Genomic DNA, 20670 nt, shown 5'->3' with positions numbered 1-20670 from the left:
CCTGCTTCCACTTTGGATGTTGCCTGCTGCTGTCTCAGATATGATCCTGATGTTGGTCTTTGTCTCCTCCCTAGATCCCGTTCCTAGTTCATAAATCCATCTCATACGTTCAGTCCATCTATTATCTAAGCTTGGTTTTTCTCTCTCAAACTGCTGTTTGGATTTATGCTTTTCTCTTAACTCCTAAGATCAGCCAAGGCCCTTGTGACCTCCTACCAAGATTAATGCAGCGGCTCCAGCTGGTCTCTGGTCTTCACTCAGGTTTGCTTTATCCTATTTAAGGCTGACACTTGGATCTTCCTAAAACTCCACGTCTACTATGTCACTCAGGACCCACCATGGCTCCCCACTGCCCACCGTATTAAGACAGAACTCCTCTGTCCCCTTGGCCTTAAGGCCCTTCAGGGTCTGACTCCACCCTACTCCACCTGCTTCCTTTCTATTCTTTCTGAACTCACACCTTGTCCTGGGCAGCCAGGTCCTCTGCACTTGCCCTCCCTCCACACTAACTGCTCCTTCTGTGACTTCTCCCCCAGGATTTTCTTTCCCTGGAATGTTTCCTTTCCCCCTGGGATCCCAGCCAAATGCTGCTGCTTTCATGAAGTCTTCTTCAACCTCTAAGACCCCCCTTCTCCAAATGCACGTTAAACTGGAAGTGAGTACCCTTCATTTTGTGGTGAGTTGCTTCCAAACTGTTTCTTTTTCAGATAAAAGTTTAGTTCTTGCAGAGGTCATGCCTTATGCTCCTTATGAGTCCTCACAATTCACACGATGAACTTTTAGAGGTTGCTCAACAACCTTTTCGCCATAATTTGACTTGTAATGTTCAGCTCCAATTCAATTAAGAGTCCTGGTTAGAGACTTGGATTTTTGCAGGCTCGAGAACAATGGAGATGGGAGAAGGGACCGAACTTGGCATTGAAGGCCACAGAGGCCACTGTTCTAGTGGGGCCAATAAAGATGAGCAACATGCAAGATAAAGGCCAGGGGACTTGGGCAATAGTAAATGCCAGAGACAGGACGGCTCCTCCTCCCTGGAGACCTTCCAGTCTGGAAAGAACCACCATTGTGTGAAGTTGTCCAGAGAAGGGGCCTACATAAGCCTAGCTTCTCATCATTTGAAGAAGATGAACTGAATATTTGACCTACGAGGTCAGACTGCAATTCATTTTTGATGATTGGCAAAACTGTTGGTGGGACTTGCCTCTGAATCATGAGAGTAGAGCTCAGTCCAACAGCTACGACCTTCACGGGGTCCAGCAGTGAGACAGAGCTACACAGAGACTGCGGAGGTTGGGCCCAAGTTCAACAGGCAAGAGCACAGCCTGGGGCCACTGAGGAGGAGGGAGTGGGCTCGGCCAGGTGAGGAAGTGGGAGGGCTTGCTTGTCTTTCTGTGGGAGAAATAAAGACGGATTTCTGCAGGCACGATTCTAATCTTAGGGAGTGGTTGGTATCAGGTTATTTCTGAAATGGTTTGGTCTGACATTTTGTGTAATACACTCCATTTCAAACGACTATTTTACATCCAAAGTGTGGGTAAATTGGATCTTTTATTGGGGCACTTCGGGCAGGTCTGATTGCCATGGGGCATGATCTCTCATGTGAACAACAAGGGAAAGCATGTCTTCTCTTTGGAGAAAAGACACCTGGCTGAGCAGAGAAACGGCTGAGCAGATGCAGTCATTGGAGAGGCAACACTTTGATGGTCTTAACTCCAAGAGCCTTGAACATGCTGCTAAATTTATACCCTCGCATTTAGCCATATAATTGGAGTTAATGAAAGGACCAATAACTCCATATACCAAATAGTGGAATATTTGGCAAAACACGTTTTAGGATATGTACTGGAAAGGAACCTAGGAAATAGATTGGCAGAGCCTAAGAATCAGACTGGGATACGATATCCTGATAAAACTTTTAATGCAACAGAGCTTATAGAGACGCTTGTTGTACTTAGTGGAAGTGTCATAAAATCTACAGAAAACATGCCTGTATGGGTTCTTGTGGAGGACTGAAAAGACATGTGGCCTGTGGGGGGACATGTAGAACTGTTGTTTGTTCCCTGATGGAGGTGTGATGAAGACTGCTGTTAGAGGAGGGCCAGCTCAGAATGGGGGCATCTGTCTTATTTTCATTAGTTCAAAGATGATTTTCCTAGCTGTCATTGCAGGGGAGATTTCTATCCAGACAATAGATGATTATGCTTTCACTGGATGAGAGCCCATATTGACTAATCTAGACAAGAAAAATAATCCTTCACCCTCGCATGGTACTTTTTTTTAACTTCAAAAAGCACTTTCACTCTATTTATCACATTATTTTTTCTGTCTCCTCTGCGAACTAGGGCAGGTATCGTTATTAAGATTTTCCAGATGAGGAAACTGAAGTCCTTGAGAAAGTGATTGCAGGTCACCTGAGTGGTGAGGAGCTTGCGTGCGTGCCAAAGTCCCTTCAGTCGTGTCTGACTCTTAGAAACCTTATGGACTGTAACCCGCCAGGTTCCTCTGTCCATGGGATTCTCCAGGCATGAATACTGGAGTGCGTTGTCATGCCCTCCTCCAGGGGATTGTTTCAACCCAGGTGGGGGGCAGCCTGGACCAGAGCCAGCGCTTCCAGCCCTCCACCCTCCTCCTTGGCCAGCAGGGACTTCACCAGCTCTGTGGGTGCTGCTGTCACTGCCCAGTGCAGCTCGGCCTGGAGTGTGGGCCCTACTCCACGTCCACCACCATCGGGGGCTTCTTGGGGGCCAGGGTACCTGCGGTGCCGTTGTAACCTCCTAGGCGGAGTTTGTACAGGCTTCTGTTGTCCTCAACAGAGAACCTGTCGTAGGAGGCAAAGGCGGTCTCCTGCCCATCACGCATGTCCACGCGCAGCTCGTAGCGGCCCTGGGACGTGATCCTGTGTATGTTGTCCAGCCCTGTGAAGAAGAGCCAAGAAAGCAGTGAGCCTGGCTGCAGTGGCTTCGGACATGGGTGGCAGAATGCGACTATTGCCTCAAAACAGATGTTCTGGGAAAGAGGAGGAGTACTGGGTTGCTTTAGCTTTTAGACCTTCCCAGCTGGTTATCTAACAGACCCTTGTTGTTGTTGTTGAGTTGCTAGGTCATGTCTGACTCTGTGACCCCATGGACTGTAGCCCACCAGGTTCCTCTGTCCATGGGGTTTCCCAGGCAAGAATACTGGAATGGGTTGCCATTTCCTACTCCAGGGGATCTTCCTGACCCCAAGATTGAACTTGCATCTCTCCTGCACTGGCAGGCGGATTCCTTACCACTGAGCCACCAAGGAAGCCCAATCAGACCTTACCAGACCCCAGATTTCCTCCTACAAAAAAGCCACCCAGTTCTGCTGGTGAGTTCCCACTGCAGGTCAGCTCAGGGGTCCTGCCATCAAGTACTGACCCAGTAACTGACAAGCTCTGAGCCATAGGATTCCTGGCCTAGGCCTGCCCCCTGCCTCCCCTCCACCTCCCACTCCAAACCACAGTGTGGGTTGAAAATGACGACCACCATCATGGTGTGACTCCTTTGGTGTGAGTGATAGGAAGCAGGAGGTAGGAGCATTGATCAGGGGAACTCAGAGTGGACCCTCAGGGTCCAGAGGATCTGGACATCCTACCCAATAGCCTGGGAGGGGGTTCCATCCACCTTTAATTACACTGCCTTTCCTGTTCTCTGCCTCAGCCCTCCTGAGGCTCCCATAACTGGGTCAGAGAATATTGTCCCCTGTCTCCTGACGCCAGCTCCTGTCTCTCGGATCTACCTGTTATATCTTTGCACTGCCACCTCTGCACTCATCTATCTGGTCAGTCATGCACCCTCACCACCTGGCCCACCTCCTTGGCCCTCCCACCACTGTCTCCTTGGCCTCTAAGCTTCCTAGCCTTTGATCTAATAGGTGCAAACCCCAGAGGTCCAGAGTTAGGCAGAGCCCAGATCCTTCTTGGTGATATTTTCTCATATTTTATTGTCTCTTTGCTCTGGCTGGCTGTGCTCTGGATCTTTCTGATTCTGACCTCCCTGCCCAGACTTTGAACCGCCCCCACCCCCACATTGCTGGTGATCTTGGAGTCCTCCTGATTTCTACCTGCTTGCTGAACTGGGGTCCTCTTGCTTTGCTGTGACATTTGATATTTTTCAGAGTACACCATGATTTAGAATTGAAAATATTGCAGATAGAAGGGAATTTAGAGATTACTTAGGCTAGTTTCTTTGTTTTGTTGAAAACGTGGCTGAAGTCCAGAGAGGTGATATGGCTGATGGAGGGTCACCTGGATCTTTCTGTTTCCCTGTCCTGTTTGACAGTTAAAGCCTTATGTTAATTATATATTACATGTTATATAACTGTTTGCTGTTTGCTGGGTTACTGGTACCCTACACTTGGCTTGTAATGTGGTGGATCCTGGTGGTGCCCTACCCAGATGCCCTTTAACTGGTCAGTGGACATAACCTCAGCTGCTAACAACACACAGGTTTATTACTCAAACAGGAGTTGCTTCACTCTGGAAATTACCCTCTCCCTCCCCCATGCCTTGGGGCAGAGCCCCATCAATGCCTGATGTAGGGGGTGGGTAGTCCCAAATCCCAGCCCCCTTGCCCCACTGGGGACCAACTCTGAGGAACAGTTCATGCTCCAGAGCTTCCCTGGGGATCAGACCAATGCTAATCTCCCACCAAGATCACACTGTTAAACTCCTCCCTGCTCTATCCTGTTTCCCCCATCCACTTCTGAGAGCACTTGCCCGATAAATGGCTTGAACAAGAATCCCAGTGTCAGACTTTGCTTCTAGGGAACCCAGCTGACAACATAAACCATGGTCAGAGTATTACCCCTCACCTGAGTACTGCTACCAGGCTGTGCTTCTACTTAAGAGCCCTCCCTGGCTCCCTATTACGTATGGCATTAAGTCAAAGCTTCCCTTCCTCACTTGAGGGACTGTAACATTTGTTCAACCCACCTCACCTCATTTCCTTCTTTCCCTGAGCTGCATCTTTGCTCTAGTTGGATGGTTTTTCATTTTCCCGTGTGCTCATGTCAATGGGATCCCTGCCTTCCCTCTTTTCTTATCCCCCTCCCTCCTTCATCCTTTTTACTCATCTCTCAATGCCTTCTGCAGGAAGCTGACTCTTCCTTCTCTGAATATCTGTGGCCTAGCTCATAGATGAGTACAGTGTTTCTGAGTGTGAGAGGGCATCTCTGATGATACGAGAAATAATTGGGGAATGTGCTTAGTCATGTCTGACTCTTTGTGACCCCATGGACTATAGCCCACCAGGTTCCTCTGTCCGTGGGATATTCCTGGAAAGAATACTGGGGTGGGTTGCCATTTCCTCCTCCAGGGGATTTGCCTGATCTAGGGATTGAATCCGTGTCTCCTGAACCTCCTGCAATGGCAGGTGGATTCTTTACCACTGAACCACCCAGGAAGCCATTTTTGGAGTAAGGACTAAATAACTTTAAATGTGTAGGGAGAAAGGTATTTCCAAATTCTCCATAGATGGAGGGGAAGTCTTAATCCTGATTCTAACTGTTCCTCTCAGTCTGGATCTAGTAGTCTGTGCGTATTCATTGGAAGGACTGATATTGAAGCTGAAGCTCCAATACTTTGGCCACCTGATGTGAAGAGCTGACTCATTGGAAAAGACCCTGATGCTGGGAAAGATGGAAGGCAGGAGGAGAAGGGGATGACAGAGGATGAGATGGTTGGATGGCATCATCAACTCGATGGACATGAACTTGAGCAGACTCCAGGAGATAGTGAAGGACAGGGGAGCCTGGCGTGCTGCAGTTCATGAAGTTTCGAAGAGTCAAACATGACTTAGCGGCTGAACAGCAGCAACAACAAAAACTTTGTGGTTTAACACTCAACACTCTCTAATCTCCATTTTTAACACCACCAGCACCAGCAACAACTGGCATTTAGTATTTTTGCTGTTTTCATTGCATTTATTTTTAAGATTCCCTTTTATTTACGGCACATGATGACTCGCTTTCTGTTTTTGGCAATGCTGTGATGTTTCTTTCACGAAAGAATAGATTTCATTTATTAAAAGTGATACATAGGGACTTTCCTGGTGGTCCAGTGGGCCAGACCCCAAGCTTCCAATGCAAGGGGCCAGGGTTCAGTCCCTCGTCAGGAAACTGGATCCCACATGCTACAACTGAGGATCCCATGCGCCACACCTGGGACCCAGCACAGCCAAATAAATAATTTTTTTGAAAAGTGATATATAGAAAATTCAAGCGTGCGACAGTTCAGATGTTTCCCAGAAGTGACTGTGGCGTCCAGTGGCTGAGGCTGGGGAAGCATGAGCACTGTCTGCTGTGGGGACATCGATTTCTGTGCTTTACACTTACCTCCCAAGCTGACTGCAAACTCTTAGAAGGCAAGGATACTTTCCTATTCACTTCTCTTTCCTTTTTTACCTTCTATTTTTATTACATTCATCAGCAAATACAGATCTGGGCATCTAGTAGGCATTCAGTAAATTCTTATCAATTGAGTGATTGATTGGTATCTACACTTTAGGTACCTACTATCCTCAGCCACTGTGACAGGTAATGAGGTTGAAAATGAATATGGTTAGGTCCCAGGCCTGAAAGAAGTTTACAAAGTATAGTCAAGAGAAACAGAAAGGAAAACAGACCCTGATTTCGGCCACAAAAGAGAGAGACTGCTCCTGCAGGCAAAATTAGAGAAAAATGGTTAGGACAGGTCCTACTGGGGAAGAGGAGGTGAGCTGAGGCTTTGAATATGCAGCGAAGCACAGCAAGGTGTATGGGGGTGAGGAGAGTTGATAGGCAGAGGTCCCTTGCAAAGGAAACAGTGATTCTAAGGCTTTGGAGTCTGGGGAAAGGGAGGGGTGAATTGGGAATTGGGAGTTAACAGATATACATTACTATATACAAACACTGTATTGGCTAAAAAGTTTGTTTGGGTTTTTCCATACTACCTTCCACAAAAATCCGAACAAACATTTTGACCAACCCAATAGATAAACAATAGGACTTACTGTATATAGCACAGGGAACTATATTCAATATCTTATAATAACTGATAATGGAAAAGAATCTGAAAAAGGATATATGTATTTATGTGTGTATGTATAACTGCATCATTTTGCAGTTATACATACTTGAAACTATGCCAATCAACTATGTCAATATGCAACTATACTTGAAACACTGCCAATCAACTATACTTCAATAAGAAAATACTTGGAGTTTGGTGTCGGTTGGAGGGTGCAGGGAAGGGGAATGGGGCTCTTGGTGGTGGGGAGCAGGCCCAAGAGGGCCTTGTACCATAGCTAAGGTGCTGGTGACGGGGACTCATTTAAAAGTTCTACAAATGGGGCTAGTCATTGCTCAGATTTTGGCATGAGGGAGATAGTTCTAGTGGCCATGTAGACAATGGTTGATCCAGGAGGCAGGAAGGCCAGTTACGGGGTTCTGATAGGAACATCCAAGAGAAGGATGGTGAGGCTGAGCGGGAGATAGAGAGGAGACCACAGATACAGAAGACAATTATTGCCTTTCCTTGGCCTCCCTTCATGATCACTGTGAAAATCTAACAGGGAGATGCAGGGAATAATAAATGTACTGCTTTCTGGAACTGGCTCCTCTGCCATCTGCCTGGGTCGGGTTCTGTTTACCTTCTCACACCAGTTCGGTTCTCAATCTACACCTCCCGCTTGTGTTAGACCTCTAGGAAATTGCCGGTCACCTCTAATGTCATTTTCATTTTTTCCTTTTCCATCCCAAGTCAGGTAATAATATTCCTCCAAGGAGCAAGGTCTGAGCGACTGTCTCATTTTCCTCCTGGCCTGCAGGCTGGCTGGCTGATGCCTGGCTTCTGAGAGATGACCCGCCAGCCTATTGCTCCCCCTGCCCTCTTCCCCCACCAGGCAGCTCACTCCCTTTGTAAAAGTTGCCTCACGTCAAGACCCATCAGCATAAGAGACTATTAATGAGGATGGGAAGAGACAGAGCAAAGAGGAAAACACCACCACAAGATAAAAACAGATCAATAGTGGAGCCAAACAGAGCAAGAGGTACTGAAAGCAATTCACGAGCTGTCAACTTCTCAACAGACCCAGGGTTTCTGATAATCCCAGATGGACACAGAACAGAGAGAGACGGACAAAAAGCCGGAGTAGCATTCCAAGGGAAACAAAAAAGGAGGCGTTACCCAGCCAAAACTCATCCTCCAGGTTCCCAAAGCCAACACGGTACTCGGCCCATTTCCGGAAAAAATCAGTTTGGCCATTCTGCCGCCTCTGGAATACCTGTGAAGAGAGAGGGGGACAAATGAAAAAAAATGAATAAAACTACTGTAACAGAGTTTTATATCTGCAGTGACAGAGACACTCAGGTAAGCACCACTGCAGTAGAGAGCTCGGTATGTGCACAGCGGTCATGGCCGGAGACGCTCGGAGCCCTTCTCTGAAGCCCAGGGGCCCTTGATGAATAGGCTGGGGTGTGATGTTGACACTAATTTGCACCCCTGCCATGTAGAAAGGATTCAGGATACATATCAAACCCCTGATAGTCAAGGGAAATAGGCTAGGCTCTCAAATTCATCTTTTCACACCATGGCATGCAGCAGAAAGCATTTTTCACCAAAAGAATGGGACCCATTTCAGATCAGCCAGTAACGTCATCATCTTGTTTCAGGCAAAGCAAGTGTGTATCATTCACTTTCTGAGCTGTTTAAGTGCTAATTTCATTTAACCTCCAATACATCAGCCTCGACTTCAACTTCCGATTATGCTTTAAGAAGGCACAAATATGTCAGAAACATAAAAGAAGACATCTCCCAAGAGTTTGACTCCATTCAACAACTATCCATTTGGCACTGTGAAAAATCCAGCATGGTGTGTTGCTGCTGGAGGCGGGATCCTCAGGAGGAAGTAGGGTGAAGGGGTAGGGTTTCCATCTGCAACTGACTCAGCTAATGCTGGGCTGCTTTCAGGCCAGGCTGCCAGAACTCCCCCACCTGCATAGTGGCCTGCAGTGATGTGTGAGGCCATTCGCCAGGCTGCCCATTCTCTTCTCTCTGTACTGCCCTATTGGACATGGGAGGAGCGTGATAGGAAATGGAGTCTCTCTTTTCCCTACCACTTCTGCTCCCTGAAGACTATTGGGGAAGAACCGGAGAGGCCAGGAGAGGATGGAGACAGGGGTGGCCTTTGTACATAGAGGTGGCGATCCACTTTCTGCACCTTAACTGCTCCGCCATATGTGATTCTCCAACAGAAAGATACTGATCACTTCCCCATAGAGACTTCCCTCCTCCTGCGAGGGACTCACCTCCTCTACTCCTTATCATAGATGCAGTTTTCAGCAGGGAAGACCCCTGGGCCTCTCTGAGCTACTTCTCTCTTTTCCTGGCACCCTCCTGCATGAACTATCCCCCCAGAAGGAGCCATTTTCCTGGGTCCCCCTTTCTTGGCTGGACCACTACAGCCTCATATTCTTATTCCTTCCTCTGCCTGTTCAAACCTGTGATAGGGCTGCTGAACAAGGGCCCTGAGGACAATGCAGAGTTACAGAGTGGACCTGTGGGGTGAGGGTGGAGGGGTGGGGAGACTGGATGAAAAAATGGCCAAAGGATGGTGAAGTATGGATGGATGGGTGCCGAGCCAGGTGGATGGAGGCACCAAGGTCGCTGGCGTGCCTGGAGAACAGCCAAAGATACTTACAATCCAACCACCCCCATCGGTGGTCATGTCGCAGTACACCTGTAACTTCTGGCTTAGTTCTCCGTTGAGGAAGATGGTGTAAACCCCGCTCAGAGTGTCTCCGTTCATCAAATGCTGGGCACAGTCTTGAGGATGAGGGAAGACCCGGCCCCCTGCACAGGAAAAGAGGCAGTTTCCATAGTGGGGTAGGGACCTCCCACTATGCATGAGAGCCCCTTGGACTGTAAAACATTTTAGAGAATCTGACAGTACTTCATCAAGAGCGATAAGGAATCCTCAGTGAATCTTCAACTGATGTTGGGTTTATCAGACAGTATACAGCTTTATGGGATCTGAAGACCAAAAAGCTGGGTTCACTGTGTGACTCCCCCACTCCCCTACTTGTTTAGCTTAGGCAAATAGCCTGACTTCCTGGCATCCGTCTTCTCATCAGAAAGATGAGGATAATAAAAATATTCCTCTAGCAAGGGTGAAAGTATGTTAATACAGAGAGTGATGGGTTACTTAGGTGATGATTACAGATACATGGGCCACAATAAATCACCGCAGAGCCCACATCTCAAAAGAATGAGAGGGATTTAAGCATAGCCGTCCACCATTTTCACAGCAACCCATAAGTAATGCCCCAAACAGGCTTAGTATTAGCAAGAAGATGGATATCTATTTCTCATGCAAAATAATTTCCTGATTGGACTAAACAATCAAATGGCCATGTTTTACAGTTCAGTTTAAGTTTAAGGAGAGGGCAGAGGAAATAAATTGCTGCTCATCTTTCAGAGAGAACAGCCCAATTTGTAGAACAATATCTAATTAGCTGAAAGAGAAGCTTAAATCATGTGTCTTGAAGAGCTTGGCTTCAGGGCAGATTTTAATGCTCAACAGGCAAGCCAGAAAGCAGAGGTCCCAAGGGAGGAGCTTTACTGGACTGCAGGAGCTTATGGGAGCTAGTTAAAGGCAGAGCTTTCCACGGGAGGAAAAGTGCCTTGGGTACCCTGTAAATATATGATCTCTGGGTTCAATGGAAAGGGTGGTGCGCTGCTGTGGTTCTGCATCCTGCGAACTGTAGCAGAATCATGAAGAGAGGTGAGGTAGGGACCTCATGGGAACCTATAGCGGCCCCTAGTGGCAGAACCGGTGCACTGCAGGTACAACAGAGGGCCTCTTGAAGAGTCATCCAGTGGGCCGGAGCAAGCAGCAGCACAATGCCAGACAAGGGAGGTAACATAGCAACCTCAACGACGCATCTGTGCTAGTAAGAGCTTCTGGTGGTTTGGTAGGCTTTATGCAAGACCCCTATTGGAGATGTGTTAACTCCTCCTGCATAAGGACTGTGCAGCGTGCTGCCACACCACGGATTAGGTTCCCTTCCATTTAAGGTAGTGTGGAACAAGCCACCACCTGCTTCAGGCATGTTCCGCCAGGGAATACAAAATAGTTCTATAGAACTAGTACTTTACCAAGTGTGCATTTATTTCCATGTAATTCTTGCAAGAAACATGAGAGGAAGACATTGTTATAGGTTGAAGACTTATTTTACAGAGAAGGAAACTAGCTCAGAAAGATCACGTGACTTCCTCCGTTCATTTGAACTTAGGTTTTCAGACTCCAGGTCAAGTGCTCCTTACACTACTAAAATGGGGACTATAACCTATGATACAGTTAACTGGATCTACATCTATTCAGACAGCAAATGATTAACGAACATCATATAGGTCTCCCAGGTGGCACAGTGGTAAAGAATCTGCCTGCCAAGCAGGAGACCCAGGTTCAGTCCCTGGCGGGGAAGATCCCCTGGAGAAAGGGAATGGCAACCCACTCCAGTATTCTTGTCTGGGAAATCCCACGGACAGAAGAACCTGGTGGGCTACAGTCCATGGGGTCGCAAGAGTCGTATGTGACTTAGAAACTAAACCACAACAAATATTTATCTTATAAGCATATAAGGCCCCAAAGATTAAAGTTAGCTCAAAGTTCTTTGTTCATATTAAATATCTTAACCCTCCAAAATGTATTTCCTTGATAGCTATAGAAAAGCTCTCAATTTGCATCTCCAGCCTGTCCAAGAGCTCGTTAGAGTACCTGATCCCACCTGTTCCTAGAGGGTCCAGTTACATTTCAGGGACAAGTGTGAGTAAGCACCTCCCCCCCACCCCCCTTGCCACCTTGGGAGCACAGTGATTATTTCCTGGCTTCCAGGATATTCTCTAGCTGGTCTTTAGAGCAACTGGCTTGTCTGCCTTCCTTTTTCCTTTATTTTCTCACTGCTTGAGTTTCTCATTTTAGATCAACATAAAACATGCTTGTCTTCAGCTCACTTCTGCCTTATGCACTAATAACCCTTTCCCCTGAATCTGCCTCAGTTCCTTAAAGGGGCCAGAACCCCGCATTTCTTCCCAATACACATATAACTCCAGGCCAAACTTTAGAACAGACAAATAAATGATCATATATAGGCTCCTTCACATTGATAATGTTGATTATTTAATATTTCTGTTTATATCCTTTCAAAAGGCTCAAAGATATTAGTTGTTTTAAAGGTAGAACTACCAAAAACAAATATAGGACAATGAGATAACTTGTTCTGGAGGAGAGAAGCTTTTACATATCTAAAGGCTGTCATATAAAAAAGGGATGCATTTTTATAAAGTCAGAAAACAGGGATAAAATCAAATTAAGAAAAAGTGGACCTAAGGAGTGTCCTGGGTCAGGAAGATCCCCTGGAGAAGGGATAGGCTACCCACTCCAATATTCTTGGGCTTCCCTTGTGGCTCAGCTGGTAAAGAATCCACCTGTAATGTGGGAGGCCTGGGTTTGATCCCTGAGTTGGGAAGATCCCCTGGAGAAAGGAAAGGCTACCCACTCCAGTATTCTGGCCTGGAAAACTCCATGGGCTTTATAGTCCATGGAGTTGCAAAGAATCAGACATGACTGAGTGACTTTCACTTTTACTTTCAAGGACTGTATAAGTTTGGATGGGATGAAGGTTCCAGACTGCACCCTGGGAGAGGAAGGGGCATGGTCTCCTCCTTCTGGGCCCCCACATTGGACTGGTTAGTGGAGGCGCTCATCAAACATGTGCAGGGCTGATGCATAGTTGCCGGATGCACTTGCCTTACCTTTGACAAACGGCAAGTCCACCAGGTGGCTTAGAGATTCCACTTACTATAATTTAGTCTGTAGCATTAATGGAAAGAATCAAAAGCATTTTGCTTGTACAGACTATCTGGGGCAGCAATATTCACATCTTGGGAGCTTGAAGGAGACATTTACTATGAAACCACTCCTCTTCACCCTACTCCAGCTTTCAAGACTGTCAAAGTTTTACCTCCCACCACCAGTCCATGATCAAATTATTATTCCTTTTCAGCTGTGGAGAGGAAGCAGACTCATTAATTGTTCCCAAACCAGAGACTATTAAAATTGAGTTCCCTGGGTTTTGCAGCAGATCTGCTTAATCAGAATGCTGGGGCAGGGGTGGGGGGAGGGGGCTGGGTGTCAGGAATCAGTATTAAACCAAAGCTCTTCAGATGAGCCTGAAGACCAGCTGGATTTGAACTCCACAGTTCCTCTAGTATGTTTTCCTCTTCTTAAAGAGTCCAGAGGTAGAATTGGTTAGCTATACTGTGCTCTAAGGGGTGCAATGATCTGCTTTCTCTGTTGAGATCCACATGGCAGAGTGGATAAACACCTCCCCTCTTTCCTTCTTTTCTTTCCCATTTTCTCTTTCCTTCTCTCTCTCTTTCCCAGTGGGCATGTCTTGAGTAGGCTGGTCCCAAGATGTGTAGATTGAGCGAGAGGGATAAGAGACTCTAATTATCCTTGAGTTTAAGCCTTGTGTCCCAGTTTTTACCATTAAATTCTCCTGTGGGGTTATTGGGCCCTGCTTTAGTTAATAATATATAATACACTGGTTCCCAATGTGCTTTGTTCATTGCGTGTACACTGTGGCTTCATATGTTTTTAGGAGATGATCAGGGCATTTTGGGGGCATCCTTAGGTCTCTGGATGTTATACATCTAAAATACCAAAAACTCACCTTTAATCCTAACGTAGATCATCACAGTAGTTTTTCCAAGGCAGAAATTTTAGGATGAAGACCAAACTGAAAGGCTTTCCTTCTCTTCCCCTTCGATACAATTACTAGGACCTGGCCTGACAAAGAGGCTTTTTTTTTTTCCCATTTTCTTTCTTTCTTTCTTTTTTTTTTTTAAAAGCACAGGCTGTTGTGATTACCAAGTTGAGAGGAAAGCAATGCCAAGCGATCAGTACACTGAAATGTCTTACGGCTAAGTGTTTCTAGATGTAATTGGGAGATCAACAGGATCGGGTCATTCACTGGAAGAATGGCTCAGAAATTGGTTTCTGTTGGGCATCTGGAGGCTGAATGCTGAGTAGAGGGAAGTGAGCTCTGTGATAAGCAGTGCAAACAGAGTGCCCCCAGTAGGCTGGGAGTGAGGGGAGAGACCCTGTCCCTGCTCTGTCCCTTACTTGCTTTGTGTTATTGAAGTGGTCTTTAGAATGGTCAGAGTTAACGGCTTTGGAGAGTGTCTGCCCAATCTAACGGCCTTAGCATCAGAACTGAACTATGATATCAGTATTTATCTCTGAGAACAACCTCAGAAAGTCTCTGCAACTGCAGACAAAAGGTGCCGTTTCATATTAGCACAGGTGAGACCACCTCTGGCCACCCACCCTTACACTTTTTTCTCAGAAGTGGGTTTGTGGGTAGCAAAGTTTGGGGAACCAGTCTGAGGCTGTGGACAGGGAAAAGTTATCTGTTTAGCCCACATGGGCTGTCAAACCTACCACCTTGGCCTCCTTCACAGTATCTTCCAATTGATTTATGTGTTTATTCTTTTGTGTATTCATTCAGCAAACATATAGGAAGTGTCTATTGGGTTCTAAATATTGGGATAGGAGATTGAAATATAGGGAAGCAAAGACACAGTCTTATTTTTCAGGTTGCTCACACTCTGGTGGGAGAAAAAAAACAAATATAACCCCAAGTTCTGAGTACTCTGGAGAAGAGATAAACAGGAGTATGTTAAGGCTGTATATTGTCACCTTGTTTATTTAACCTATATGCAGAGTACATCATGCAAAATGCTGGACTGGATAAAGCACAAGCTGGAATCAAGATTCCAGGAGAAATAACAACCTCAGATATGCAGATGACAACACCCTTATGGCAGAAAGCAAAGAGGAAAGTGATGAAAATGAAAGAGGAGAGTGAAAAAGCTGGCTTAAAAATCAACATCCAGAAAACTAAGATCATGGCATACGGTCCCCTCACTTCATGGCAAACAGATGGGGAAACAGTGGAAAGAGTGGCTGACTTTATTTTCTTGGGCTCCAAAATCACTGCAGATGATGACTGTAGCCATGAAATTAAAAGATGCTTGCTCCTTGGAAGAAAAGCTATGACCAACCTAGACAGTGTATTAAAAAGCAAAGACATTACTTTGCTGACAGAGGTCCATCTAAGTCAGGGCTATGGCTTTTCCAGTGGTCATGCATGGGTATGAGAGTTGGACCATAAAGAAAGCTGAGCACCGAAGAATTGATGCTTTTGAACTGTGGTGTTGGAGAAGATTCTTGAGAGTCCCTTGCACTGCAAGGAGATCAAACCAATCTATCCTAAAGGATATCAGTCCTGAATATTCATTGGAAGGACTGATGCTGAAGCTGAAGCTCCAGTACTTTGGCCACCTGATGCGAAGAACTGACTCATTTGAAAAGACTCTGATGCTGGGAAAGATTGAAGGCAGGAGGAGAAGGGTATGACAGAGGGTGAGATGGTTGGATGGTATCACCGACTCAATGGACAAGAGTTTGAGTAGGCTCTGGGAGTTGGTGATGGACAGGGATGCCTGGCATTCTGCAGTCCATGGGGGTCACGAAGAGTTGAACATGACTGAATGAGCTGAACTGAACAAGGAGCTATCAAAACATGAAGTGCACATGTAGTGAATCCTGTGGCTGGTGAGGGTAGGGTGAGTGCTGGAGTATGGGACAGGGGTTAGCAAGTGCTAATCAGAAAGTGCTTCTTATTTTAGGAACCAAAGTAGAAATTAGTCACAAATTGATGGAAGAGGAATATTCTAGGTCTGTGCAAAATGTGGTCTATCTGGGAAACTGCAGGTTTCAGCCAGGAAACAAGAGAAAGAGCTGGATTGAGTGGGTGAAAGAAAGACTTGGGGAAATAAGAGGGACTGGATCATGACATTTAAGGAGTTGGACCTTCTCCTAAAGGAAATAAGATGAAGAGCTCATTAATGGACTTTAAGCTCAAGTTTTTAAAATAGCGTTTTCCCTGTAGTGTGGAGAATGAATTAGATGGGGGTGAGAGTGGAGGTGAGACCTCATTTGGGAGGTGGCAGTAGGAATCAAGGTAGAGAGGTAACAAGAGCCTTCAAGGAGCCAATGGGAGCATAGAATTAACTGTGCAGTCAACAGCTTGGATGGCTTTATCTTAAGCAGAGTTTCTGAGGAAGGTCTTTAAGCTCTGAAGACCACTTGCCTTCTACCTACCAAGGGCTAACATAACAGGCTTCTAAATCTTCCCTTTGAAGATCAACTAAAGGTACCCTAACAGCAAAGAAATGTTCTGACATAATTTACTATTCCTTAGATTTACTAATATGAGGAAATCCCATTCTATGGCAGATTAATTGATCATAGACAGGCAGCTTCCAGCCTGGACCTTCTCTGTGGCTTTTGATTTAATATCGCAAGGAAAGGCCTCCTACCTAGTCTCTTCCTGCCATCCTGGCCCCACTTGCATCTATTCTCTATATTTTAACCAGGGTAATATTTTTATAATGTAAAAGTGATACTATCTCATCCTTTCTCTCACTTGCTGAGACCTTCCAAAAGCTTCTCCAATCAGTGGCTCTGATTGTAATGGCTTCTTGCAATTAGAATAAAATCTAAAATCCTTAACACATCCTATAAATTCCTGCATGCTCTGCCTCTGCCTTGTATCCTTCCCTCTTTCCATTGGCTTTCTTTTAATCTGAATATGCCAAACTTATTCCTCCCTCGAGGTGTAGTAATTACTCTTCTCTAGGCTTGGAATGCTCTTCTGTGTGATTCATTCTCATCATTCAAGTTCTGGCTCAAATGGCTCAGGTCAAAGAGAGGTCTTTCCTGACCACCCTTGTTGAGGCCAGAGTCTGGGATGTGGGAAATAGTGGCAAGTGAGTTCCAGTGCAGAGGAGATAATTTGAAAGAAGCCTGGGTCAGACCCATTTGCTTATCTTGGAGAGCCCCTCAAAGAGGCAGAAGGTAACTGGGATGCCCCCTGGGGACATAGATGCTGGTGACAGTGATTTTCGGGAGTCTGTCCTACCACAAGGACACTGGTACTGGCAAGTGCTATTTTGAAATCCTTTCTCTATCCTATTAGCACAAAGCATTTACCCACTCATCCAGCATCAGCCTCAGACCCCCTGGACCACAAAGCTAGCCATGTCAGAATCTGGCACTGTCCACCATGGGCTAGCAGCTGCCACTTGGCTCAGAGCCTGGCAGCCAACCAGGCCAGGGGCCAGCGCCACCTGCCAGCATACCCACAAGAGTCAGTCCCCTTACAACAGAAGGACCCACAGAGCCCACACAGGGAACACTCCTAGAGTATATAACTCTGTGAGCAGAGGCAAGTGTGCTGCTCGGCTCCATAGGATGTTCCTACATAAGGCTACTAATCTGAGATGAGGAAACATAACTGACCTACTCAATACACAGAAATAAATAGAGAATGAGACAGAATGAGAAGACATAGGAATATGTTCCAATGAAGAAATAAGACAAAACTTCAAAAGAACTAAACAAAGTGGAGATAAGCAATCTATCCAATAGAGTTCAAGGTAACAGTCATAAGGATGCTTGATGATCTCAGGAGGAGAATGAATGAACACAGAGAGGAGTTTAACAAAGAGTTGGAAAATACAAAGAAGAACCAAACAGAGCTAAAGAAAACAATAACTTGTTTAAAAAAAACTACATTAAGAGAAGTCAACAGTGGATTAGATGATACAGAGGAATAGATCAGAGAACTGGAAGACAGACTGGAAATTACCCAAACTGAACAGAAAAAAGGAAAAAAAAAAAGACTTGAAACTTGAGGATAGTTTAAGAGACCTCTTGAACAACATCAAGTGTACTAGCTTCCCATTATTGGGGTCCCAGAAGGAGAAGAGAGAGAAAAGAGGGCAAAGAACTCGTTTGAAGAAATAATAGCTGAAACTTTCCATAACCTGGGAAAGGAAACAGACTTCCATGTCCAGGAAGCAGAGTCCCAAACAAGAGGCATCCAGAGGTCCGTGTCAAGATGCTTTACGATTAAAATGGCAAAAATTAAAGGTAAAGAGTCTTAAAGGACTTCCTTGGTGGTCCAGTGATTAAGAATCCACCTGCCATTGCAGGGGACATGGGTTTAATCCCTGGTCCAGGAAGATAAAGAAAGCTGAGTGCCGAAGAATGGATGCTTTTGCACCGTGGTGTTGGAGAAGACTTTTTTCTTTTTTTAAATTTATTTTAATTGAAGGCTAATTACAATATTGTAGTGGTTTTTGCCATACATTCACATGAATCAGCCATGGGTGTACACGTGTTCCCCATCCTGATCCTCCCTTCCACCTCCCTCCCTATCCCATCCCTCAGGGTCATCCCAGTGCACCAGCCCTGAGCACCCTGTCTCATGCATCGAACCTGGACTGGCGATCTATTTCACATATGCTAATATACATGTTTCAATGCTATTCTCTCAAATCATCCCACTCTTGCCTTCTCCCATAGAATTCAAGTCTGTTCTTTATATCTGTGTCTCTTTTGCTGTCTCGCATATAGGGTCATCATTACCATCTTTCTAAATTCCATATATATGTGTTAATATACTATATTGGTATTTTCCTTTCTGACTTACTTCACTCTGTATAACAGGTGGAGAAGACTCTTGAGAGTCCCTTGAATAGCAAGGAGATCAAACCAGTCCATCCTAAAGGATATCAGTCCTGAATATTCATTGGAAGGACTGATGCTGAAGCTGAAGCTCCAGTACTTTGCCCACCTGATGCAAAGAACTGACTCATTTGAAAAGACCCTGATGCTGGGAAAGATTGAAGGCAGGAGGAGAAGGGTATGACAGAGGATGAGATGGTTGGATGACATCACTGACTTGATGGACCTAAGTTTGAGCAAGCTCTGGGAGTTGGTGATGGACAGGGAGGCCTGGCGTGCTGCAGTCCATGGGGTCACAAAGATTCGGACACGACTGAGTGACTGAACTGAACCGAGGGGCAACTAAGCCCATGTTGAAGTCTGAGTGCCTAGAACCCAAGCTCCATAACAAGAGAAGTCACTGCTATGAGAAGCCCCTCACAGTGTAACATAAAGTAGCCCCTGCCCCCTGCAACTAGAGAAAGCCTGCACACAGCAACAAAGACCCAGCACAGCCAAAATTAAATAGATTAATTAATTAAAAAAGAATCTTAAAAGCAGCAAGAAAAAAGCAACTAGTTTCATACAAGGGGACTCCCATAAGACTTTTCACTGACTTTTTAGCAGAAGCTTTGCAGGCCGGAGGGAATAGCATGATATATTCAAAGTGATAAAAGGAAAGAACCTACAACCATACTCCACCCAGAAAGCCTACCTTTCCAATTTGAAGGAGAGAGAAAGAATTTTACAGACAAAAAAGCTAAAAGGGTTCAGCACCACTAAATTGGCATTAGAGGAAACGGTAAAGAGACTTCTTCAAGCAGAAAAGACTATTATTAGAAACATGAAAATTACAAAAGGAACACTTGCATTGAGGCAAATGTGCAGTAAAGATAGTAGATCAACCAATTATAAAGCTGGTAGGGAGTTTAAAAGACAACAGCAGTAAAATCACCTATATCCACAATAAGTAGTTAAGGGATACACAAAGAAGAATGATGTCAAAAACATTAAATATGGTGGCAGGGGTGGTTAAAAAAACACAATGTAGTGTTTGGAAAAGAACGGATCAATAGAGCATGGAATAGAATAGGGAGTTCAGAGTTCAGAGACAAATCCATGTATATATGGGACTTAATAAACAATATAGCACCACGAATCAATTGGTTATTCAGTAAAAGAGGGGTTATTCAGTAAAAGATGGATTATTCAGTAAAAGATGGATTATTCAGTAAAAGATGCTGGGGAAATTGGCTCACTGTGTCCCTATCTAATTTGTTGTTATTGTTTAGTTGCTCAGTTGTGTCGACTTCTTTTGCAACCACATGGACTGTAGCCCCTGAGGCTCCTCTGTCCATAGGATTTCCCAGGCTAGAATACTGGAGTGGGTTGCCATTTCCTTCTCCAGGAAATCTTCCCAACACAGGGATTGAACCTGCATCTTCTACATTGGCAGGTAGATTCTTTACCACTGAGCCACCTGGGAAACCCATCCCTACCTTATACTGTAAATAAAATTAAGACTAGATATAACAATACATCCAGAAAGTTAATAGAAGAACATGTAGAAAAATATATTTGTGTTCTACAGGCAGGGTGAGATTTTTTAAAGAAAAACTTCCAAAGTTCAGATAAATATAGCTAGTACTTAACGAGCACAGGAACCCGATGGAAAGACAGACAAACTATATGAACAGATAATTTACAATAAAAGGAAACTCAAAAATCTAACAAGCATTTGAAGAGACATTTAAAAAAACAAACATTATTTAATGAAATTCAACTAGAACAGTGAGATATCAATCACGCCTATTAGACTGTCAAGAATTACAAAGCTGGATCATGTCAAGTAATTAGGAATGATGTATATCATTAGGAAATAGGATCCTTTGTGCACTGTTGGAGGCTGTGTAGACCAGTACAACCATTCAGGAGAGCAGTACTTAGTTAAACCATATAAACACATACCCTAAGACCCAACAATTCTCTTCTGGATACATATATCCCAAAGGTATTGCCTCAGTGATTT

The 20670-nt window shown here is 45.1% G+C and overlaps 1 protein-coding gene across 2 annotated transcripts in view; it reads right to left on the bottom strand.

The window, feature by feature from the left end:
• Positions 1-20670, bottom strand: part of TNR (tenascin R) — a 487368-nt gene that overhangs the window by 3329 nt on the left and 463369 nt on the right. For both annotated transcript variants that reach the window (XM_086342434.1, XM_086342435.1), the window contains 3 exons: positions 9702-9853; positions 8189-8285; positions 2757-2918 (listed from right to left, as the gene is read on the bottom strand). In XM_086342434.1, the coding sequence (XP_086198560.1) occupies positions 2757-2918; positions 8189-8285; positions 9702-9853 (411 nt within the window). The remainder of the gene's footprint in view (positions 1-2756; positions 2919-8188; positions 8286-9701; positions 9854-20670) is intronic.

This window comes from Bos grunniens, chromosome 16, assembly GCF_055505025.1.
Source record: "Bos grunniens cultivar Pamir isolate PY7600 chromosome 16, Bosgru_T2T1.0, whole genome shotgun sequence".
Taxonomy (NCBI): Eukaryota; Metazoa; Chordata; class Mammalia; order Artiodactyla; family Bovidae; genus Bos; species Bos grunniens.
The sequence above is the reverse complement of the archived record's forward strand: the minus strand, read 5'-3'. Positions and strand labels throughout refer to the sequence as shown.